Raw genomic sequence first — 25579 nt, 5'->3', positions numbered from 1 at the left:
AGGGTCAGGCAGGAAGGAGAGACAGGCATCAACAAGAAGGAGGCCACAGCACTGTGAAAAGGAGGCATCTTTGCTAGAGAAGGTCTATGGCAGGGGTGCCCTTGCCAGGTCTCGCTTTTCCTGTCACCGGCAGGCCTCTCCTTCCAGTTCTGTCCCCTTAAAGATGCGACCCTGTGCAGTGCTGGTGCACTCATCCCCTGACCTTTTAAAAACCCTGTTCTAACTTTATATCCACATAGGAATTGCTTTGGGGTGGATGTGTTGCTTCCAGGGTGGCACAGGGCAAATCAGCCCAATTTGGGGGGCACAAAAGGTCAGGAGGTCCACTCACAGCCTGACTTACTTTCTTGCTGCTGACTGCATTTTAAAATTGTATTAGCCAACACATTTCAACCTTTCTTTAATAATTTTTATAGTCTGTTTTGCATGCTCACATTCTTGACAACTCAAGAGAAAAGGAAAAGATAGATCCTCCTCCCTTGCTTTGCTTTTCAGTTTCCAAAATTTTTGTGATGTTACTTGAAATTCTGTTGCAGTAGGTTTGTTCCAGTTCATTTGCAGTTATTGTATTGTGGTGAGAGAAAACCTTAGTATTTTGTTAGTGTATGCTTTTACCAGGAGAATGTGGGAATGCTCTTTATACATGAAAAATTACATTTTTTCTGAACAATTGATAGCAACTTTGTTTAGCCCATTAATACTTAGCAAACTGCTGTATTCATCCCAGTTGCTGAACGAATTTGTCTTGTGCTTAGATCCCCCCTCCCAAAGTTTATGTGTGGTATCCATTAGGGGGTCTTCCACTGATAGGTATCCTTCAGTGGAATGGGGAAGGAGACTATTTTCAGTAATTCCCCCTTCTCCAAAATCTGATCTGGAGGGTTGAGCGACCCTTGAGAGCAGATTGGAGAGCTATGGGGGCAGGGAAAGAATGTCTGAAAATTGTCTTCCTCCCCAGCGGAGAAACACCAATGGGATATTATTACCTTATGTGGATACAGATTCCTTAAAATGTCTGAGGAAAGGTAGCAAACCATTGAGGGAGTACAAGTCTGTTCCACTTCCAAAACGTTTGGAAACAATGACGCAGCTTCCAATTGGCTGCAGGAAGCTCCTGCAGCCAATCGGGAGCTGTGGAAGCCGCGCCAGACGTTTGGGTTCCAAAGAACGTTGGTAAACCAGAATACTCACTTCCGGGCTAGCGGTGTTCGGGAGCCAAAACGTATGAGTGCCAAGGTGTTTGGCTTCCAAGGTACGACTGTAGTTGAACAGGGTATGTCAGAATAACTTGCCAAACATCATTCAGAGTGAGTCCAACAGACCCTTGTGATCTGTTGATTTCTGTTTTGGAGAGGAGATGATAGAAGGCAGCATTTGCCAACTTAGTTCCCTCCAGATGTATTGCGCTACAATTCCCATCAAGCCCAGCAAGAGCCAGGTTGGCGAAGACAGATGAATGTGCTAAACTGTCTTACAATGTATCATAATTGAAGAATCCTTTTTAGAACAATAAAATCATTGACAGACTCTAACTTTGGGTTGGGAAAAACACTTTATGGAGAACAATCTCCTCATCTGTGTACCTCATCAACCTCTTTTCCAGACAAACAAACTTAAATCTGTGCTACTAAAAAGTTGTTTATAGCAACCAATATTCTTATGTGTTGTAATATATGTGTATACTTCCCATACTCATGTACTGATAAAGATATGACCTAAAAATCGGTGGCATCAGCAGATCAAGCGCTGACCTGTTTTTATATGCGAGGCAATTGTTAACTTTGTTAACACAATTAATTTTCTACTAGTATATTTGAGTTTTTGCAGTCCTGACATTTTAAAGAGTAATTAATCTCATATAGGATCGAGGTGATGAATTTACTTACACTGGGAGCGGTGGAAGAGATCTGTCCGGCAATAAAAGGATTGGAGAACATTCATTTGATCAAACTTTGACACACATGAACAGGTAAGCTGTGCCACATTCTTACATTAAAAGGAGAAAATAATCTGACTCTACCGCAACTATGCTCTGAATGTTGTCATGAACTATTCATACAAATTTTTTCCTCTAGAATAAACACTCCAGTGAACCTGTTTATTTGCTGAAATTTGATTATTATTAATCTAGATATTCTGTGATTCTCCAGTGGTTTGACTTCACCCCTAGAAATGCACTCCGTTGTTTTTTTGAGACAGACAGATGCCTCCATCTTTTTTAAATTGGATTGCATTAATTGCTTCTTTATTTTTCTTTACTAATACAGGCAACTCCCAATTTGGTGCAGGGGTTGCGTTTCTGGTCCTCGTTTGCATCAACGGAGCACTCATAAAGCCACCCTGTTATGCCCCATTCTGTTCCACCCCCATTTTGCCCTCTTCCGGGTCCAAAAAGGACCCATGGTCGTGCATCAATTGAGCATGCACAAAATGCTCACCTCCTGTATGCTATTTTAATATGGCTTTGTTCGTTTAAATGTTACTTTTTAATTCTTAGTTACATTTGTGAGCCACTATGAGCTCAGCTTTATTGTTGACAAAGTGGCGTATAAATACTAAAACAAATCAAAATCAAATCCTAAGCATATTTACTTGGGAGCAAGCAGATTCTAAATTTTATCTAAATGTTCATTGACTAATAATAATGAAATTTACATGGGAAAGTATTTGGTTTGCATGGGAATGTTTTGTTATGCCTTAGAGCAGGGGTAGTCAACCTTTTTATACCTACCACCACTAATGCATCTTTCTTGATGGTAAAATTTCCTTACCGCCCACAGTGCGCAATGGAAGGAGGACTCTACTTGTGCTGTAGAACCCCCTACCGCCCACCTAGAATCCTGAAACACCCACTAGTGGGCGGTAGGGACCAGGTTGACAACCCCTGCCTTAGAGGGTAATTTAACTTAATCTGTGTATGTTACTTGTATCTGCTTTTGGATTATATTCAGTGTAGCATTAAGCAGTTCCATCAGCACAATGATTTTTTTTCTTGTGCAATGGAATGTTCTCCTCACCCAGGGGTGTCCCTTATATCTATTTTGCGCACCCCAAACCCCCCAGGTGCATGCAGGGGGGAATCCTGTTGTGTGGGCATTATATCAATAATTCTTAACTTCAGGTTGAATAAAACGCTTTATCTTCTGCCTACCATGGAAAATTAAATTCAAATAGCTGAGTAAGATATTTGCTTGTGCTCTTAATATTTGAGGAAGCATTATCTCTTAATTTTTTTTGTTTTTATTTTCAGGGCACTGGCGCTAAATTGTGATGCCCCCCTGGATGATAAAAATGGAGCCGAGTCTAAAAACTGGAGAGCTGGCAAGCCAGTCCGAGTGGTTCGTAGCTCAAAGGGCCGAAGGATCAGCAAATATGCCCCTGAAGAAGGCAACAGATACGATGGCATTTATAAAGTGCGTATTTTCCTAATGTAACGTTTCTTGCATTTAAAAAGAGCAAAGCATTTTGTGTTTTAGGGGAAATTATCTTGGGTTACTCCTTCATGGAACACTACCTTGCTTAAGGATTGTATATGGTGTACATCCGGGACTTGATTCGTATATTAGGAAGTAACCAGTAAAGAAATTTGTTGCAAACATTACCATTCAGCCTGTTGCGTGCTTTATGTTGTAACTGTCTTGGTGAAGGGGTTTGAATAACCCCAAGAAGCTATGAACTATGCTGTGCAGGGCCACCGGACAGGTCATAGCTGAGAGTTTAGACTAAATGTGATCCTCCTGGAGAAGGAACTGGCAAACCACTCCAGTATTTTGCCAAGAAAACTCCATGGACATAAAAAAGGAGAAGCTTTGAGAAGAAAGTGGGAGTTTCCAAGCTATGCTCTGGTTGACGGGGTCATGGAGAGTTGAACACAACTAAGACGACTAAACATCAACAAATCTTGGGTTACACAACTGGCTTTCCTGTCTCTTCCCCCTGCCTCTACTTCTGCACCTCCTTGTATTCCCTGGAAAGCCTCTCCAGGGAGTCAGGAAATCTTCCTGAAAAATTTGTCCTCTTATTGGCTCACGGCACATACAGCAGTTAAGCTGTTTTTGCACATTAGGCATGTTTTATCTTTACAACTCTATTGCTGTCTCAGGAAGTCTCATACAGGATAGTGCAGATTATGCATCAACTTGCATTTTCAGAAAGCACCATTTTATCTTAAAACTGATGAGTACATAGAGGTGAAATTTATTAAACTTATTATAATAAATGGGGGGAGTGGAGGGATTTAATTGGACAGGCCTTCAGACTGTGGAAGATAAAACATAACAGTGATAGGAACGTTTATCATTTAGGTGGTGAAATACTGGCCTGAAATTGGAAAATGTGGATTCTTAGTTTGGCGCTATCTTCTGAGAAGAGATGATGCTGAACCTGCCCCATGGACTTCAGAAGGAATGGAAAGGTCAAAGAAATTGGGCTTGAGTTTACAGGTTAGAACGTCAAGTTACCGTAGTTCTAAAAAGTTTTATTGAAACATAACTGTTCCAACATCTATGTCGGAGAAGCTCCAAACTCTGCTGAAAATCTCCGGGAGCCAGGCTTGATTAAGATCATCTTTGAAGATGTTAAGGCAGCTAGTTAAAACAAGATGATTTATACATTCTAATCTTTATTGAACAGGTTTTAGAAGCCTAAAATAGGCCCATACCTTATTTCATATTGCATGTGATCAAGTGTGTAGTCATGTTCATATCATTTGTTCACATTTGGATTCCTAGACAGGTTGACAAAATTTAAGAAATAGTAAACAGCTGCCATTCCCATAATGAGAGTCAAAAGCAAAAGAGTTAGCTACAGCCCAGAGGTCTATCAGTCTGTTTTTTGTCCCAGGGTAGGAATCAAAGAGCAAGGTCCAGCTTATGCCCTTGTGACAGATCTTTTTTGTGAGTCATTTGCGCAGGTGCCTGCTCCTTATGTTCTGTGCCCTAATTTTAAGTTAGTTTGGTTTTAAAAATGATGTCATTCTGGACATTGTTGTTTTAATGTGAATGCTGTTTAAGATACTTTTCAGACCTGGTGCTCTTCTTTTGCAGTACCCGGAAGGCTATTTGGAAGCTATGGCGAGTAAAGAAAAGAAGGATAAAGTAAAAAAGCAACCTACGAAACAGGAGCCAACAGAACAGAGCAACGGAAATCAGAAAAGACTGATTGATGATGGTATGATAGCAGGAGGAAGGGGAATTAACTTACTAGGCTCTCTGTTTTCAAAGGAGTAAGGGCTTAGTGGCCAAGCATCATTGCTTGTTCCCCCATCTACTTCATTGGCATCAATTTATTGGTGAGCCAAGGAGGTGGTTGAGCTCTGTTCAGAGAAAGAAGGCATTTAGGAATGGTCATGTCAGCAGTCTGAACATCTCATGCTGCAAGTTAACACTAGATGGAACACCAGGGAAACTTCTGAAACTTCCGAAATATAAATTTGCCAGAAAAGGATCCAGAGGGTTGCAACATGAGAAAGGGCCTTCTCTGTGGTGGCTCCCCATTTGTGGAATGCTCTCCCCAGGGAAGGTTTGCCTGGCACCTTCATTATATATTTTTAGGTGCCAGGAAAAACGTTCCTCTTCCGTCAGGCCTTTGGCTGATTATCCTACAGCCTTTTAAATGTGTCTGTGGCAAGGGTGTGTGTGTGTGTTATTGTTTTGCTGTTTTGTTTTAATTATTTACTTGTGTTTTTATCTTGTATTTTAGTCTATGAACCAACCTGAGATATGAAGGGCGGTGTATAAATCTAATTATTAATAATAAAAGCTGGAAGCTGGAAAAAAACATTGTAGTGTTCTACTGTTAGGTTCCCAGACAGCCACTCCCTCTCCATAATACTCCAGCTGGTTTTCTGTCTCTCTCCCCACCACCTTCAAATAATCAGTCAGCATTCTGTTCCCTCTGAGAAGACCCATTCCTTGTTGGACGATGTAGGAGTTCAGAGTTTTTTCTGAAGATGTCCCCCCTATAGAACCTGGGGCTCCCCCAAACCTGCAGATGCCTCCGTCTTTTCTGTGGATGGTACCATTTTGGCATCATAAGGATGCACACCTGGGTTCCTATGGGTCTATGATCTATGCTTGTCTGACAGAGGGAGTGCTGTAGTCTCGCTTTGGTTTTTATGTGGTGCACCTGAAAGCAGTCCCACATGAAACCACGCAGCCTCTGAAAGAAAAGCTGCTTGCTACAGCCCCATCTTTCAGACACATTGACTTCAAATTGGGACACAGCCGGTGTTCATTGCCTAACACAATGGTTCATAGCAGCCAAAATTTGTCTTAATGGGACCTGCTTGAGTTTGGCCCCAGAAAAAGTACATTGTAGGGGGGGGGAAATAGGGTAGATATTTTGCCAGAATGTAGGTGCCAAATATGAAGCTGAAGAAAGAATAAAGTGTGTGTGTGTGTGTGTGTGTGTGTATCATTGTGTTTTCCAGAATACAGCTGAATGGGAAGAATTTTTATCATTTCCTCACTAAGACACCCCAGGATTATAATGCTTTTTCATTATTTTTCAGAAGGAATTGAGGAACCTACAAACGTGGCCAAAGTCATGAAGATGGAAGATGGAGGGAAAGGAGACGGCGGCAAAGGAGAAGCTTTCCAGCTCACTCAGCAACAGCAGTGGTTGATTCAGGAAGATTCACCGAACCAGAAGCTGTGGGATGAAGTTCTCGCTTCTCTTAAGGAAGGACCAGTATGTTTTCTTAGAGTAACTCACATTCTGCATTTTAACCTTTCTTGCAGTGACAAGAAGGGATCAATATGTATAACACATTTATTGAAATAGAAGGTATGTTTGTGCTTAGTTTAACCACATAACATTCTGCTCTTTGTAGAATGTGGGAGTTACTTTACAGGAATAAGACCTTTTTTATGAAGAGGTGATTTATTTTAAACAACTAAGATGAAGGATTTGCTTGATGCATGCAGCCTAGAATTTCATTGTCAGTGTAACTTATTTTTCTCTTATCTTGCTATAGAACTTTTTGAAGAAACTGGAACAATCTTTTATGTGTGTCTGCTGCCAGGAGCTGGTATACCAACCGGTGACCACAGAGTGCCTCCACAATGTCTGTAAAGTAAGTAGTACCGTAGTGATGTTTCCTCTTGATCTTGGAACCATTGGTCCTGGTTCTATTGGAAAGCAAGTCACCAGCATTTTGAACTCACTCTGTTCCTTCCTTGAAAGAGGTACAAGAGACCAGGGGTTGGCAGAAAGTAGATTGGGGTGTACTGGTAGATCCTTGAGTAATTAGCATTAGATCATCAATGACTTCTGACTCCCGGCTCTTTAACAGTAGCAGCAACTTTTTTCTGTATATTGGCTACTGAAGTAATATTGGGGGTTGGGATACAGAAAACAAATTCCTGGACTAAGATACTTATAATTTCCAAGTTCACCAGCTGCAGCCCTGAAAAGTGGTAGCTTGGAGAAAGGAGGGCAAAGTAGACCACACAAGCCTGAAGTCTGCCCACCCCTGAGCTGGCACAGTTTTACATTGCAACTAAAAACGAGATGAGTTATTTTTCATTTTGACTGAACGAAGTATGTAAAGGATATCAGTTACTTTTCCCATACATAGGCTGGATCTATTTCAGAGTCCCCAGGGGCAGAGATTTAAGCACATTCTTATCTCTTCCATTGAAATCAAGATAACTTTGGCAGAATTGTGCCTTGTAGTATTTGTCCTAATGTTCATAATTTTGACTTGGTTTTTTGGGGAGCATATAAACAACTCTTAAATGTTGGTAGGGGTTACATTCACAAAATCCGTTTAAACTATAGAATGCTAGAAGGAACAAAGAGAAGTGCCTTTTTGATCCAACAGAGGGTACATTTCCCTCATCTTTGAGCTCTATGGGAAGATGACAAAACCACCAACATCATTTATGAATTGCTTCCAATTTCACTTCTCAAAGTGATTTCACAATATAATGAAAACAAATATAAAACAATTGTATATGTAAACAGGCCCAGATCACACTTCCCAATGAACCAGTGCGTAAGGGAAATGTACTCCCAGTATCTGTTCCCTGTCTCCTGATGCACTAGTTCTCCTTCTCATCCAGGTGTGTGCCTAAACCAGGCAGAGGCAAACTCGGCCCTCCAGATGTTTTGGGACTACAACTCCCATCATCCCTAGCTAATAGGACCACTGGTCAGGGATGATGGGAGTTGTAGTCCCAAAACATCTGGAGGGCTGAGTTTGCCTCTGCCTGGCCTAAACTAATGTTAAAACTCCATTGTTAATTAGGGCTGCCAAAGTGAGTTTAGGAGAGTACTGGGATTCATTTTAAGCAGGACTGGTAAAGGATGAATGCAGCAAACACTAAGCCCCAAAGCAGATGAAAGAGAATTTTCACACATTATGGGAAGGCGGGGAGACCACACAATTCCACATCCTGACCTCACTCACTAACCTAGCTTTCATTGTTAAACATTTGCAAAAAGACCACTACTGAGCACCTGGTATTTGAGTGCTTGTAGTAGCCAAGATTTTTATCTGCCAAGGATAGGGCACCTGGGAATGTTATTCCATGTGCCATAGCTCCTGGCTGTTTAGAAAGTACTTGTTGTCTTTTTAAAAAATCATGAGAGAACATAGTTTTGCCTGTAACAACTGTAGAGCCATTCACCAGCATTTGTGTACAAGTTAGTTTAGTTTTACTGAAGGTTGTGATCTAGACCGTTCTTTGCACAACACACTTTTGTGTATGACGGCACAGGGAACTATGGTTAGTTTAAAAACTTCCAAGTGAATACTTCTGATACTCTCCTTGGTTGCATAAAACTGTGATTGACTATTCTGTCTGGACCAGGCTGCACAACAAATTAGGGCTCAACGTACAGTAGTGCTACTGACTTTGCAAATGTTTAAACAGAATTCATTTATAACATATGACAGACTACTGCTAGAAAAATAATGGACTACCTTTATGCAGAAAAATAGCACAGTACCAATCCCTCATAACATAACTGGTATATTATTTAGCATATTCCTGTAGCCCTGTTGTTTTTGTCAATTTATGTAATGTAATCTCAGGAAAAGGCTTTCTGTAAACACAGAATGCCCAGAGGTCTATTTTTGGCATTATGCTGATATTTCATTTCTTGTGAACAATATTTTAATTTGTGTCCTAAACATATTCCTTATCGTTCTGTAACATAGAGCTGTTTACAGCGCTCCTTTAGAGCTGAAGTCTTCACCTGCCCTGCTTGCCGACACGACCTTGGAAAGGGCTACACCATGGTTCCCAACAAAATACTGCAGACACTACTTGACCAGTTCTTCCCTGGTTACAGCAAAGGACGATGATACGAGTTCAGTTCTCAGTATACTTCTCTTAATGACTTACAGACTGTACAAAGAGAAGAAACCAGGAAAATTCAAAAGTGGACCAGCTGGCTTGAGCGCAGTTCATACGACTGTCACATTGTGGAGCGGCTAACTCAACCTTCTTTCCCATTTTGCAATCTTTTTTGTGTAGCGAGAACTTCACATTCTCATCTGACTTTCAACACTGAAGGTAGTTTTGGACAGATGACAACAAGGGGGGAGGAATACAAGCCTTGGCTCTGACTGGCCACAACAGCGGATGCTTCAGATTGTTTTTTGTAACTACCTCAGATGGAGGAAAACAAATTGTGGGGAATTTTAAGAGCGTGTCAGATGAAGTTCAGCTACACACTGCCTCCTGAATATTAGTTTGCCTGGTCCATGCAGTTTGATTTTACAACAAGAAAACAGCACTTAAGCCAGTTTTTAATTACAGAACATCAAATTCTGTGGTGTGCATAATCTTTTTGTGCGTGTGCATTTTCTGCCATTATGCTGTTTTTCTTAATTTCTTTTGCAAGAACAGGCTTTTAGTCTATTTTTGTGAGCGTCATTGTGCTCTTGTATCTTATGCAAGTTGACTACTAATGACTGAGAACAATATGAATGCATTGTTGCTGTTAATGTAAAGTGATTTGTGTTTTTTGCACTTAAAGAGGGTATTCAAAACACTCTAGTTGTGTAAAAACTTTCATATGAAACAAGCCACTTTTGTATTAGGTAAAACTGTATGCTTTTAGTAGGTCTTGTATCAGTGGCAATACATCTTACACAGCATTGAGAGCAGTGCTAGCTTGGAGAGGGCTCAAATCGCTTCATATTGTGATCTGAAATTTTATATACAGTATATTCCTCTTCCCCAATATACCTTATTAAATATTTTATGATTCATAAAGTGTTAGTTTGTATTTTGCAGCCATAAGACAGTGTTTCCTGGAAGATGGCTGAATGTATATTTGAAAACGTTTGATAACAAGGTGTTTGGTCTCAAGTTTAATATCTTTGGGCAATTTGCATTAGAAAGCTATATTATACAAAACATTTTTAAAAGACCTTAGTTTTGTGGAGAAATTGGCCTTCTGCCTTTTTTTGTTTCTTGGCACAAAGCCATCTCAAGCCTTACCTGGTATCTTGGGCAGAACACAATGCCTTGTAGAAGCACCCCTTCCAGTTCATGCAAGCATAGAATACACTAAATAGTTCACAAAAGCACATAACAAAATACCACACACTTTCAGAAAATCTAGTTTTTAATCAGAGTTTGAAATCAGGTTTCAAAAGCTATTACAACTTCTAGATTTTATTGGAATGCTACCCCAGGGAGTTTAAAAAAGAAAAAACGAGTTCCTTAAATGACATTATCAACACTAGAAGCAATATATAAATTTAATTAATACAAACTACAAAAGTATATAGCCACAATCTAATACAAAGTGAGGTACAGAGGAGCTTACTTTCCTTTGTTTCAGCATATTGTGGTCTCTGTCTTTCAGTTCATACAAAGTGAATAATGACTATAATTTTAGCCACCAAACAGCCTCAGCCCAAAAAAGAATCCCACAGTATAGGCGTTATTCAAAATAAACTGGGATTGCTCTCTATCACACAAGTATTGTCAGGGCCCAGTTTAACCAAAAAAAGGGTTCTATTTTTACACATACCGTTCTATGTTTAGTGCTCCTCAACACAGGAAAGCAGCCTTGGTCCTGAATTGATCAAAGAGTGTTAAATCAAGGCCACTTCAGCATGAACTGCTGTGGAAACTGAGGCACTGCATCAAGTCAGTTTGTTTCCACCTAAAGTATATTTACATAGCTGCACAGAAATTTAATCAACAGAATGGAGATTACAAAAATATACACCGTATAAAAAAAATGGTTCACTGGGCAGAAGAGCCCATCCTTCCTGAAGTGTAGCAAGGGAGGTCGAGCCTGGTCACCTAAAAAGGAACAGGGTAAGGCGAGCGGAGACTGACCCTAAGATGATGCTCTCTTCTGTTCAGCAAAAGGAGACTCGTAGACTTCCATTGGTGGGCAGGTACAAACCAGATGTTGATCTCCGTAGATGTCGTCGATTCGAGCAATTGTGGGCCAGAATTTATTTTCAGGTCTTACAAATGGCTAAAGTGGGAGAAACATATCCAGTAGGTAATTTTTAAATTACCGACAATTAAGCAGACAGTATTCTATGGTACATTAAAGAGTAACGGGCATACTGCAGCATGTACAAGAGACAATAGCCAGCTTCATCAGGTACTACAGTGGTACCTCAGATTACAAATGCTTCGGGTTACAAACACTTCAGCTTACAGACTCTGCTAACCCGGAAGTAGTACCTCGGGTTAAGAACTTTGCTTCAGGATGAGAACAGAAATCGTGCTCCGGCGGCATCAGAAGGCCCCATTAGCTAAAGTGGTGCTTCAGGTTAAGAATAGTTTCAGGTTAAGAATGGACCTCCAGAACAAATTAAGTTCTTAACCCGAGGTACCAGTGTATAGGAGTTGCAGTGCACAGGTTTACCCTTCAAAGCCTAAAGTTTTAGAAGTTGGGTGAAATTAGTTTCGGCTCATGAAAGGAATTGTGAGTCAGTTGCTAATTTTAGCCCCGTGGAGTATCTCAAACTGTTTTGATGCCCCCAAGTTTCAAAAGGAGTTTGCCAAATGGCAGAAGTGACAAAGGATACACTTTGTGAATTCAACATAACTAATGTGTTTGGGATCAGGGTTCTGCTGCCTGCTGTGAGGAATGATTTCTTTCTGGGACCAAATGGAAAGATCCCTCAGAATAATTTAAGCATTATAAAATGTGAGGTGGTTATCCACTAACTGCCACATAAGTTCAGGGTTCCATCATAACATGAGCCATAAACAACCAATAGTTCAAGGTCTTTAAGCTTTATCTTGTCTTTGTATGGTGTTTTTTTTGGGTCAGAATGTTATGAGCCACTCTGTTTTAACTTACTTATGTTATCCCCACCAAATTCCAGTTAGGCAAGAACGTTTCTGGCTCCAAGCTGCCTTTGCATTTACCGTATTTTTTGCTCTATAAGACTCACTTTTTCTCTCCTAAAAAGTAAGGGGAAATGTGTGTGCGTCTTATGGAGTGAATGCAGGCTGCGCAGCTATCCCAGAAGCCAGAACAGCAAGAGGGATTGCTGCTTTCACTGCGCAGCGATCCCTCTTGCTGTTCTGGCTTCTGAGATTCAGAATATTTTTTTTCTTGTTTTCCTCCTCCAAAAACTAGGTGCGTCTTGTGGTCTGGTGCGTCTTATAGAGCGAAAAATACTGTAACTTACAGGACTTCTTTCAAAGCAGCATCAACTGAGACGGCTGATAATTACAAAGGCTATAGCAGGAAGAGGCAGCTTAATCCTTTCCTTAATGCCATCTCTTTTTGGCAAATCTGATGTACCTTTCTTTTTAAGGTTGGCTTGCAAGGTTCCTAATGTTTTCCAGTAGTAATGCTGTCTAATAAAACTGGCTGCTCAAATGAGAATGAGGAAAGCTTCCCATGTTAACTCATTACTTACCAATGGAAAAACAGCTACTTCTCTGGAGTAAGGACGGTCCCAGTTAGGAGCAGCAATGCAGGTCAAGGTATGTGGTGACATCTAAGTCAATAAATGTAAGTTAAAATATACAAAATAATATAATTCAATCGAGTAATAATATAAATACTCAAACAGTAGCAATGGCCTCAGCTAAGAGAAAGATCTGCTAAGTTCCACTGAAATCAATAACCAACAAAAACCAACAAATCTGAGTCCTATTGGTTTCAATAAGGTGTGACCAAGACTAGCTCTCTGAAAGGGGAACAGTGAATCTGAGGTTTTCTAGTAGATGCTGTTAAAAATCAAGCGGAGCCACATGCCTATAATATATTGCAATAGGAGGAGTACAGGGCCTATACCAAGAGATACAACAGCTAGAAATGGAATAAATGCTGGCTTTTTGCCTTTTTCTGTGCTAAACAACAGAGTCCTGGGGACTACAGCATCACTCGTAGACAATTTACTTCAAAACAATCTTGATGAAGAGCAACTGCTACAAATAATTAAACCCACCCTGCTCTCACCTTTAATGGGTTAACTCGAGAATCCATTCTTCCTTCCTCTATATCAGCAATTTCTTGTCGGATGTTGATCATTGCATCACAAAATCTGTCTAGCTCTGCCTTGTCTTCAGACTCTGTTGGTTCAATCATCAGAGTACCTGCCACTGGCCAGGACATTGTTGGAGCGTGGAATCCTAGCAAACATAACATTCTTTTATTGTACTACCTTTCCAGGACCCTAAGCAAAGTCTAAACAACATGTTTTCAGAGTTCAAGGAACACTCTTTGGTATTGCATATTCTTCATCGCTACATAGAGCAAGGCCATTTACAAAGCCCAGTTACTGACCAACTGGGGGGGGGCAGTTATTTGAAGCACAGTCGTCTCTCTCCTTATGTATTCTCAGCTTGTAGCAGTTGCATAAACCCAAATGTCAAATTTGTGGACATCCATAATCATGTTCTCCCGATCGCCTGACTCCCCACCAAACCAGGAGAGAATTCAGACATGTCCAATGGCAGGGTAAATGTTAAAAAACAAGTGGCTCTCAATTTTGCCTGATGGCAGGAGCCCGCATGGTGCTGGATGAGCTGGTTAAACAGCTTCCATAATTCTTACCACCACAGGATTCGATCCTACATTTTAATTGTGATAAAAGAAGGGAGGGAACGTTGCCCATTTGACAACTCACCATAATCCTGAAGCCGTTTAGCGACATCCACAGCGTCAATATTTGCTGTCTTCTTGAAAGGTCGGGTGTCCAAAATAAATTCATGAGCTACATAACCTGCGTATGAAAATTTTATTCTAAGATTTATATTTGTAGAAAAATAAAATGTGACCACAAAGTAGCTTTCAGTATCCATAACTCAGGTGCGTTATTCCTGTGCATCAACTTCCAAGCTCTTTGTCTTGCCAGGGTTTAAAATAAGTTTCTTTTGAAGGAACCGCTGTGTGTCACCAGCATACTGATGACAGTTTGCTCCACATCCCATAATGACCACCCCCACAGCTTCCTACAGACACTTAGTAGTGCTGGATATCAAATAGTGCTCTGTGGCACCCCAGAAAATAAATGCCGTCTGATTGAGAGTACCCAGTGGGGGTTACCTTTGAGCATAAGACTGGGAATTCTGAACTGAAAACTGAAGCAGAGCGGGGGTTTTAAAAATTCTGAATTACCGTATTTTTTGCTCTATAAGACTCACTTTTTCCCTCCTAAAAAGTAAGGGGAAATGTGTGTGCGTCTTATGGAGCGAATGCAGGCTGCGCAACTATCCCAGAAGCCAGAACAGCAAGAGGGATTGCTGCTTTCACTGCGCAGCGATCCCTCTTGCTGTTCTGGCTTCTGAGATTCAGAATATTTTTTTTCTTGTTTTCCGCCTCCAAAAACTACGTGCGTCTTGTGGTCTGGTGCGTCTTATAGAGTGAAAAATAAGGTAGTTAATCCAGAACACGTCATTTTTAGCTACACCCACTGCTGGCATGTGCCCTCTCCAACAGATTACCCTGACTGAATTTGATCCTTGACAGGGAAAAAGCACCCCTGATTAAAGCACAGTGCAGTGAGAGAGAGAGAACACGACACAGCTCTAACAATTTGTAGGGGGGGGGGCACGGACATATATTATTGAGGAGAAGCAGACAAGTCCACAGCTGCTCCTACAGCTTTGGAGAATATCCTCTTAGGAGGATGAATTCATCCACAAACGCCTTTCAGCCCATATTATTTAGATTACTAGTGGGCCAATACTCTTTGTCAGGAGGCTGGGATGGTGGGTGCAACAGGATGACTCCCCAGCCTGGTTTAGATGCAATGATGGCTATTTTGCATAAGATTAGTTGCGACAACTCAAAACAATAGTTTTGCATTTCACTGCTGTTGAACTACAGCCTTTATTACACTTAACAACCAAGGTTCATGCTCCACACATTTGATGTAGCGGACTCTCATTCACAAAAGACCGTCCCATAATTGTCAGCCTTTAAGGCACCATAAGACTTGGTTGTTCTTGTTGCAACAGACTAATCCAGCAACCTCCCCAAATAAACATTTGTTTGTAGTTATATTCACAAGCTTTTAGCGTATTGAGCTTCTTGCCCGTCCCCCGCCCCCATGTGTGCTGAAGGAGATCAGATGATTTTGCTTCCAAATTCCTTGCGGTCACTCTGCAGGAAGGGAGTAGGGAAGGAGTACATGAGAGACTTGTCCAGGCTCTCTACATAATGATAAAACAGTTCATCATGACCTTCAAACAAGGCCAGTGACAATGGAAAGGACGGAGAGGCAGTAACACAAAAGCTTAGTACAGCACAAGGTTGTGTAAGCACCAATATGATCAGCTACCCTGCTGGACGGATCTTTCCTGAAATGAAGGGACAGAATTATGCAATTCTTTCAACTAGAGGGAGGGGATGGTCTCCACTGTTGCCATGGATCAGTCTGAAAGCAGGAGCAAAGACCCATCAGAGTAGCAAAAAAAAGGATGCTTGCTAATCCAACCAACACATTTTGGACCCAACTGATCCTTCTTCAGAGAAATACAATCAATTATCAACTCTCTTTTTTAAGTCTAATAGCTTTGTACGCCTTGTTTATTTTGAGATTTATATTCGATAGACCAGTCCATATTTTTATTTATTTATTATTATTACATTTCTTTGAAAGACCAGCAGGGTCTGAAATGCATTGGTTAACAAACATCCTATTCTGACTATGCCGTTTATTCATATATTGGCTTGCTTATGCACCTGGCTTTCGGGGTTTCCTATTTTCATTGCACTTTCTGTGTTATGGATTAATTGGTCTGCACACTGGGATTATTCACCTTATTTGTATGGATGGATTTTCCCAAAGAGAAAAGTTACTTTTGCAACACTATTTATTTTGCCTCCTGGTCAAACTGTGGTTTAAATTTATTTTGTATGCCGCCATTCATCCAAAGATCTCAGGGCATAAAAATACAAATAAAAAAAAACAAAATACATAATGAAAACAAAAACAAAGCAAACCAATAACCCTCCACTCCTCATTTTTGGTGTGCACCACTGTCTCCTGGGACTATGGACAACTTCATGTTAGGCTGAAATACTTGCCTCTGGCTCCCTTAAAAAGGACTTTGTAGTGCTTCTCTAGTCTCTTTGCCATGTAGTTAGCATTTAATATTGCAATCTCTGATGCATGCTTGAGACCTTTTCCTCCCATCATCTGAAGGGACAAAGAGCCAACAATAAGAACATGTAGGTTAAGCAATTATTCACAGAGCCTGCTATGCACACTTCCTCAGATGTATCAGATTCTAGAAAAATAAAGGGTGCCGCTGCCATTATCCATACACCTATATATGAAAGATATACGGGAATGAATCAATCTTGACAAAAACTGTTTGCCCGTGTCAGCAGTGTGGTACTGATGCCTGGCAGTGCTAAGTACCATCGGGATAAAATGGTTTCATAGAAGGGACCCCAAGGATCACCAAGTCCAACTCCCTGCAATGCAGGAATATGCTGCTGTCCCTTATGGGGATCAAACCTGCAACCTTGGTATTATCAGCACCATGCTCTAACCAACGGAGCTAATCCAATTGGTTCATAAACTATCCCAATCAGTTTTGAAAAGGCATATGAAGCTACCTTCTCCCAGTGCAGGCCATGGGTCCCTCTAGCCTAAGATTGTCTAGCCTGACCTGCAGCAACTCTCCTGCAGCTCTCTTCCCCATCACCCGATTCTTCCAGTTGGAGATGCAAGGTACTCTTTCTGGGACCTTCTGCATCAAAGCATTTGCTCTATCCTTTAACTTGGGCTCCTCTTGTAGCACAGGTTATTTCCAGAATGAACATAAATGGGCAACTCTGAAACTGTTGCTAGCCAAACATGATTAGCACACCCTCATTCCCACTGTGAAGTTTCCAGGGTCCGATGAGCTGGGGAAATAAATGCATTGGCTTGAATCTAGAGTCTCACAAACGAGAGGTTGCTTATGCAATGGACCTTTCCCAACCTATCCTCTAAAATATCGCCCCCTGCAGCCCCCAAAACACCACTCTGGAGAAGCAGGAAACCTTCCAGAAGAGCATGAGGGGTGTGGTGCAGGGAGCTGCAATGGAACAAGAAAACCAATGAAAATCAGGTAGAGCATGTTGCATGAGGGGTGCTCCGTGTGCATAATGCACCCCTGATCCTTCCCTCTCTGATCCTTTCCTTGCACCATGTTCTGTGTCATGGAGTAACAACCCCTGGAGAAACTTCACGGGGAGCTGCAGTGGGAAGCAGAGAGGGTGTGAAAAGGCCCTTCCACTTGGCCAACACTTCCACTAATCTCTTCTTAGAGAATTAAGCTAATCTGCAGAGTCATCCAGATCCCATGGTCTTTATTTTCAGCACCATGGATAGTCCCTTGTCCTGTGTTTCAAAGAATACCTTTATAGGTAAAAAAAAGTAAAGGAGCCCTGGACAGTTAAGTCCAGTCAAAGGCGACTATGGGGTTGCGGCGCTCATCTCACTTTCAGGCTGAGGGAGCTGGCGTTTGTCCACAGACAGCTTTCAGGGTCATGTGGCCAGCAGGACTAAACCGCTTCTGGTGCAACAGGACACCATGACGGAAACCAGAGCGCATGGAAACGCCGTTCAATGCAGCACTACCTATTTATCTACTTCCACTGGTGTGCTTTCAAACTGCTAGGTTGGCAGGAGCTGGGACAGAGCAACAAGAGCTCACTCCGTCGTGGGGATTCAAACTGCCGACCTTCTGATTGGCAAGCCCGAGAGGCTCAGTGGTTTAGACCACAGCGCCACCCGCGTCCCAGTTATACCTTGATATAAGCCCAGGAAATAGGCAATATAGCACTGGACCCCCAAGGAGCAGCACTGATGGTTCCCAGTGGGCTGGAATCCTTTTCGTGCTGCAACGCAATGACAGGGTGGCTGGGCAGGAAAGGAGCCAAATGCTTCTTCCTAAAATGGAACCAAAAAGAAGAAGAAGAAGAAGAAGAAGAAGAAGAAGAAGAAGAAGAGAAAGAATTTAGAAATAAAACTCTCTCCCACTGCACCATCACTATCGTGTTAAAACTAGCTTAAGACTTTTATGAAGGCATCTTAACGTTAGTCCAATATACAGTGGCAATGTTCCACTTAATGTAATCCCACCAATAGTTCCAACGTAAAATAAAGGTTCTTTAAATCAACAAAATAATCCTTAAATAAAACATCAAAGGCTCATAAGAAATCAAGCTTTCCATCTTTCTATCCATAGACAGTCATCATTAGTGAGGCTATGTACTGCCACATTCCATATCTATAGCACTGGACTAATATAAAGTAGTGGGGGGAATTCTCTTGCTATAAGAGCCAGATACGTACACTCCAATTGGTCCCATTCCAGGTCCTCCTCCCCCATGAGGAATGCAGAAGGTTTTGTGGAGATTTAAATGAGAGACATCTGACCCATAGTCTCCAGGACGGCACAGACCAACCTATCAAAGGAAGGAGAGCACAAAGTTTCAAAAACGAAAGAGAAGGGATTAGAGGGATAAACAAATGAGATTATTTCATTTTTCAAAATCAAGTCTGCTGATGGAAAGAATTAAGATTCTTTTAAAAACAGAAGTTTACTGTTGTTAAAAAAAAATCAACAAAACAAAGATTAGCATATACCTCTACCTTATACTTAAGTATATGTAAAGCTGTAACTAAATTTCAGTATTTTATTTTTTTATACCTAAAACAAAACTTGTAAAATGTAGTTTTAGATTTTATGGAAAGGTCAGAGACAAGATTCTTGATTTTTTTAAATAACAAGATTCATAGTGTGGTTAATTACGTCCAGTCAATTATTATTCATTATTAAAGTGGTACAAAATTTCACCTTTAACATTTATATTTAAGCACGATTCGCAAATTCAGTCAGGGGTCTGCATTAACAGAAGGAGCCTATAAACTGGTTTCCCACCTGAGCATTCATGTTTGCTCCATCCAGGTAAACCTGGGCTCCATGTTTGTGAATCAAGTCACAGACATCACTGATATCCTCTTCAAAGACACCATTGGTCGATGGGTATGTGATCATGATAGCTGCCAGGTTTTCCTTGTGTTTATCCACCTTCAAAAAGGAGGAAAAATAGACAAAAAAATTGTCAGGGAGAGATCAAGGAAATCAGAGCATTTATAGCAGGGGTAGCCACAGAAATTGCTTAGAAGGTATTGGGACATTTTGTTCCATAACTTTATTTCTATGCAGGCAAGCAGGTTAGAGACTCACTTTCATTGAAAAATGAGAACACAGAACCTGGGTACCACCGGAAGCAACAGGTTGGTGACCTCGATTTACAGTCTTCCTTTGAGAGGATGCTCTATTGCAGCAAACACTTCATTGCTACAGTTGCTTATCATCAGCTCTTTCATGTTATCTGGTTTCCACTCAAATTGTAGCAAATAAGAGGGAAAATAACTGTGAAAAACGGACACACTACAGAACTGACTCTAAAAATTAGATAGGCTATCGCACATGTTAACAACTGAAGCTACACATTTAAGTTTTGCATAATATTATGCCAAAAAAAAGAGACAGGCACAGCTTCCTCTTCTATGTAATTTTATATGCCCATTGAAAATTAAACAGTTTTTAGCCGAAGCTTATAATACTGTAATGCATTCAAAAGAAGGGCAACCAACTCACCATAGCCTTAAGATGAACGATATCGATGCTTCCATTTTTATCCACTTCTACTGGCTGAATCTTCATCCCTGCCATCTGAGCACTGGCTGGGTTAGTGCCATGGGCAGATTTAGGAATGAGACAAACCTTAACGGGGGGAAAAGTTAAGAGAGCGTCAACCTTGCAAAAAGCCAACTAAAGGTACATTTTGCAGCCCTCTGAACTCTCTTCAGATGTTCAGTTTGATCACATGAATGGAAAAGAGGGAGAATTCTGAATGTGGGAGAATTCTGCCCCTCCAGGAAGCTGTGCGTGCCAGGGGCACCCCCCAGGAAATGCCATCTGAGTTAGTCTGGTGGGAGCTGCTTTATTAGTACATGCAAGTTAGTAAGGGAAAAACTGCAGCACTTTAGACAGTGGTGCTTTGCAACCACACAGAAAGTGAGAGCTAAAGAAACTGCAATAAATTATGGATGATAAATATTTCTGAATGGGGGAGTCATCAGATCTAAAAAGATGCCTATTCTGCAGCAAAAGCTGAATCAAATAGTATGTCGCTAATTCATTGACTGTGGGAAGAAGAAAACAGACGTCTCCTTGCTTCATAGATTCAGGCAGGTAGCTGTGTTGGTCTGACGCAGACAAAACAAATTAAAAAAATTAAAAAGTTGTCCAGTAGCATCTAAGAGACCAACTAAGTTAGTTCTGGGTATAAGTTGAAGAAGTGTGAATGCACATGAAAGCTTATACCCAAAACTAAGTTGGACTCTAAGGTGCTACTGGACAATTTTTTAATTTTTAAAATTTATTCCTTGCTTCATGGTTCTGAGTCAAGTATACAGAGTAAACAGCCAATGTTTATCTGCTATTTAGTTTTTTAAATTGGGTGCATTGGTTTGGGCAGGGAAGCAAGAGGCGGAATTTTTAAATGAAGCCCTAATAATAGATTGTTTGTTGAAAAGCAAGAATATTGATGCTAATACCTCTGCCTGTTCAAAGTATCCTAGCTATGAATTTCAATTAACAACACTGCTCTAATCCCAACACAAAAGCCTTCTGGCTGCCCCAGTGAGGTTTTGAAAAATCTCAGTACCCAGAGCCAGCCCCTGGCATGCCCTTTCTTCTAATCTCAACTCTGCTTTCATGCCACTAATGAGCTAGGCTCCTGGATTTCTGCAGCAAAACGGCACAATGTGTGCCTAGCTGCACTCCAGATACAACAGAATATACTATACTTCAGCAACAACTTTCATTGATGGGTAGATAACTCAGGAACAAAAACAGACCAACAACCACTTTCAATAAACCTGTGCAATGCTTTGGTATGGATTATGTTTCACTCTTTGCTGCTATACTGCAAGCTGTTGGTTGGGGTACTTGAATTTTGGCTGGCTTTGGCGCAGGACCGAACTTCAGAAACAGAGAGGATTCTGAAGCCCAGAAGTATTGCTATACTGATCCCCTGTCCCTGTCCCAGCAAGGAGAAAATAGTTCCTAGTGAGCTGGGGGCAGAAAGGTCCCTAAACCCAGATGCTTAGGAAGTCGAGGTAACTTTATTGTTTTAGTATTTTAACATTTGAAGGCTTTAAAGTAGGGTTGTGTTTTTTCTTGTTTTATCTTTTTATAAGCTGCTTTGAGGGTTTTTCTTTTTTTTTTCAATCAAGCAATGCATAAATTTTATTAAATAAATAATAAACTGCAAAAACCAGAATGAGCCCAGCAGAGGCAGGCACCACAAACCTTCTTCCTAAAATAAAAGATACCCACTCACAACTGACCAGAACATTTATGGACACCTGGTAAGTAATGTCTCTACAGTGGTACCTCGCAAGACGAATGCCTCGCAAGACGAAAGGGTTTTTGGTTTTTTGAGTTGCTTCGCAAGACGAATTTCCCTATGGGCTTGCTTTGCAAGACGAAAACGTCTTGCAAGTTTGTTTCCTTTTTCTTAAAACCATTAATACAGTTGCGACTTGACTTCGAGGAGCAACTCATAGCACGCGGTGTGGTAGCCTTTTTTGAGGTTTTTGAAGACTTTGGTGATTTTTGAAGCTTTTCCAAAACTTTCCCGAAACCGTGCTTCGCAAGACGAAAAACTTGCAAGACGAAAAAACTCGCGGAACGAATTAATTTCGTCTTGCGAGGCACCACTGTACAATAAGGGCTTTAGGTATCCCACGTGTTTACGGAACTGCTTCAACGTGGAACACAAAATATGGTTTATTCCGGTCCCTTCCCTCTATCTGTTCCCTTGTAAAGTGAACACGGCAAGTTTACCGTTTATTATACAGTTCTGCATAATAGAACTACTGATCAAAAGTCATGTGGTTCAACAGTGACCTGTGGCACTTACCAGTGGTATTTATGGAATCCTGACAGAATGGCTACTTGTGCACGAAAGGGAAAGACGTTTGCAATGTAGTTAGTCTCTCAATAAAAAGGAGAGTGGATGCAAAGGTAAACAGAGGAGCTCTTGCCCATGCAAACAGGCCCCAAATCATACATTCAGTACAGCCATGCATTGATAAACAAGTGCCACCCCTAAGCATGAATAGTAGCATGCAGGATTGTCAGTTCAGGAGTTAAACAAAGTTCATCTTTTCCACTTACACTTCTGTGCCATTCTCCTTTTGAATTTAAATAAGACTTGATTGCAGCAAGTCCAGCATATTCGCCTTGAGCTCCACTGCAAGACCACAAAGCTTATTATAATATACGCGTCTGAGCAGCTCGGCTCAGCATCCAGTTTTTGAAAATTTAGTTAATCAAGTCAGTTTAATCATTCACCAGGAACAAGTATCGTTCATGTCTACAATTTGGGCTGCGCACACATATCCTGTCTAGCTGAAATATATACACACAGAAAATAGATATGAAATATAATCTCTTATTGGTGCACGACACAAGTTAAGTCATTCGAGATGAACAGATTCTCATCTCTAAGCGGTTCATGCTACAGTATAGCCTTTTTGCTTCCCTGAAGAAGTCAAGGAAAGGGAAAGACGTCAGGATATTCAGTTAACCAGCATATTGTAGCAATGCTGTTCATTACAGTTGGCCATTCCTGACCTGGCCTTTAACATATTTAACATTTGTTAAAAAACCTGAAGCATTTTTGTTAGGGATTGTAGGGAAAGATCTGCCAAAAAAGCTGAAAAACATCTTCATGTATGTGACAACGGCTGCAAGAGTTCTAATATCATAAGGATGGAAGACTGAAGAAGCCCCAACTAAAGAATCATGGCAAGAAAAATTGATGGACTATGCAGAACTGGCAAAACTGACATATAAGCCACGGGACAAGGATAACTGTGACTTTAAAGATGAATGGGAACCCTTTACAAAGTATTTGAAGACGCAACAAAGCGAACTGGACTCCTTGGCTGGTTTTGAATAAACATTCACAAACTTTTAATTGATAATAATCAGCTAAATAGTTTGAGGATCTATACAACTGTGTAACATGCAGAAAACAGCATTCTTAGAGAAATCAAAGACTGGAACTGAGGGAAGCCTGCGGGTGGGGGTGGGTGGGTTTTGTGGGGGAGGGTGGGGGGAGGGAGAAAAAATGGGGGAAAAATAAGGATGATATGTTTCTGGATAATATGTTTTGTTTTAACTTTGAATTTAAAAAGTTTTTAAAAAAACAACAAACACAGATGCAAAAAAGAAAAAGAAAAGAAAGGATATTCAGTTAACCAGCATATTGTAGCAATGCTGTTTATTACAGTTAGCCATTCCTGACCTGGCCTTTAACATATTTAACAACAGTGAGCAAATTTGCTAGTAGGGCTTCTTCTGTCTCAGGGCTTCTGCAGTGGGGAAAACTCTGTCATTGCGGGCAAGTGACCAAACTGCTGTCATTTTACAGAAGTTCTCCAAATCACATGCACCTTCAGAAATCAGATAGTTGCTACTGGAACCAAAAGCTCTGCCTATCCATGTAGACACCCAAAATATAATCGTTTTCACTACATCAGCTCAAACCTTTCATTCCTGAGCTGTCTATTGTACCACATGCACACATGCCATTTGTCACATGTGATGGAGCAACATGCAGTAGATGTGCTAGGAGGAATATCTGGGTAGGGAAATGGATGTGTGAAACAGCCCTTAGGAAAAGCAGGAAGTACGGCAAGTGTGCCTGAAAAACACTGGTTCAAGCAAGATTGTTCCTACCTGTTCGGTTGAAAAGAAATTCTGTCATAGCCTGTTATCTCACACAGATCCTTCTCAAGCTCCCTGAAAAGCTGCTGGTATCCTTGAGCCTGATCTAGAGGTACAAAGGGGTGGATATTGGCAAATTCTTTCCATGTAATCGGCTGCAGAAAAGAAAAACACAAACACGGAAGGGGAAGTGAATACTTTTGGGTTGAAGAATTTTTGAACACCAATTATATAGGATACTTATGATATATATGACTTTTAGGTTTCCACACCGTAAAAATAGGTTGCTCATTATTACCAGCTAGAAAACATGATTATAAACTTGAAAAAAACCACATTTTAAAAAAATACAAATCAAATGGCATTAAAAAAGTCATTATTAAAAGTCATCAGTATACTATTTCTTCTCTGCATTACAGAACTGATTCATTTTGCTGAACAGTTTTGAATATAAATAATCTAGAAAGCTTTATGAAATAGACCAGGCTTCCTCAACCTTGGCCCTCCAGATGTTTTGAGACTACAATTCCCATCATCCCTGACCACTGGTCCTGCTAGCTAGGGATCATGGGAGTTGTAGGCCAAAAAAACATCTAGAGGGCCGAGGTTGAGGAAACTTGTGTCATGCACCAATAGAGCAAATATTGAAGGCAAATATTATCAAATACGTCTCCACCCTTTTGAATTTAAATAGGATTCTGTGTCCAAGTTATCTTAAAGTGGATTCCACAACTTTCTTGTTTATCTACAATGAGGCATAGTGGGCGCATCATAGCAAGTGGGTCCTGTGATTTCAATTTTTATTTCAAAAAGTACCATATGCCCAAGGTTGCTGGGACCATTCACAAGAGCACTTCCACAAGGATTTCACCAAGACACAAAATACTCCTAGGAGAAGAAAGCTTATTTAAATCTACCCCCCAATCTTTAATTTTACTTAATGTTCACATGGAATTCTGGGGGAAGGGCTATTATTGCTTGATTAGCTACACATCTCTCAGAAAATAAAAAGGAAAAAGCTTACTGTAAGTTCTGATGAACTATTCAACTTCATTGTACAGGATCCCTGAGGAGCAGAAAATGTAGTCAGTAAGTAAAAACATAAAAACAAAAACAAGAATCATGCAGAAGAAAAGAAAACTTAGTCAGTATATTTCAACCAAGGACACTAGCAACTGCCTTTTTTTTCCCCTTTTAAAATTAATACCTACCAAAGGAATCATGCTGTGAACTAGGGAAATATCTTTGTTTTCTAATCTCTTCATATACCGGACAATATTTGTTTCAGAGTGATAGCTGGAGACACAAAAACTTACGTTAGCAAACCAGTTAACCACACAAGCCATGAAATATATAAAACAATGAAAACCACT

The 25579-nt window shown here is 40.7% G+C and overlaps 2 protein-coding genes across 3 annotated transcripts in view; one reads left to right on the top strand and one right to left on the bottom strand.

Annotated features, from left to right (window-relative positions):
* Positions 1–10229, top strand: part of UHRF2 (ubiquitin like with PHD and ring finger domains 2) — a 53033-nt gene extending 42804 nt beyond the window's left edge. For both annotated transcript variants that reach the window (XM_053371920.1, XM_053371921.1), the window contains 7 exons: positions 1863–1969; positions 3251–3413; positions 4305–4442; positions 5046–5169; positions 6512–6690; positions 6977–7075; positions 9167–10229. In XM_053371920.1, coding sequence (XP_053227895.1) covers positions 1863–1969; positions 3251–3413; positions 4305–4442; positions 5046–5169; positions 6512–6690; positions 6977–7075; positions 9167–9313 — 957 coding nt within the window. In that variant the 3' untranslated portion in view covers positions 9314–10229. The remainder of the gene's footprint in view (positions 1–1862; positions 1970–3250; positions 3414–4304; positions 4443–5045; positions 5170–6511; positions 6691–6976; positions 7076–9166) is intronic.
* A 337-nt stretch (positions 10230–10566) lies between these two features.
* Positions 10567–25579, bottom strand: part of GLDC (glycine decarboxylase) — a 38161-nt gene continuing 23148 nt past the window's right edge. Inside the window, exons 13-25 of the mRNA XM_053371915.1 lie at positions 25418–25502; positions 25231–25272; positions 24219–24361; positions 22650–22725; positions 20061–20186; positions 19335–19484; positions 18746–18858; positions 18199–18340; positions 16483–16594; positions 14078–14173; positions 13408–13580; positions 12863–12943; positions 10567–11454 (exon numbers count right to left, since the gene is read on the bottom strand). Coding sequence (XP_053227890.1) covers positions 11311–11454; positions 12863–12943; positions 13408–13580; positions 14078–14173; positions 16483–16594; positions 18199–18340; positions 18746–18858; positions 19335–19484; positions 20061–20186; positions 22650–22725; positions 24219–24361; positions 25231–25272; positions 25418–25502 — 1483 coding nt within the window. The 3' untranslated portion in view covers positions 10567–11310. The remainder of the gene's footprint in view (positions 11455–12862; positions 12944–13407; positions 13581–14077; positions 14174–16482; positions 16595–18198; positions 18341–18745; positions 18859–19334; positions 19485–20060; positions 20187–22649; positions 22726–24218; positions 24362–25230; positions 25273–25417; positions 25503–25579) is intronic.

Source organism: Podarcis raffonei, chromosome 17 (assembly GCF_027172205.1).
Source record: "Podarcis raffonei isolate rPodRaf1 chromosome 17, rPodRaf1.pri, whole genome shotgun sequence".
Lineage (NCBI taxonomy): Eukaryota > Metazoa > Chordata > Lepidosauria > Squamata > Lacertidae > Podarcis > Podarcis raffonei.
The sequence above is the reverse complement of the archived record's forward strand: the minus strand, read 5'-3'. Positions and strand labels throughout refer to the sequence as shown.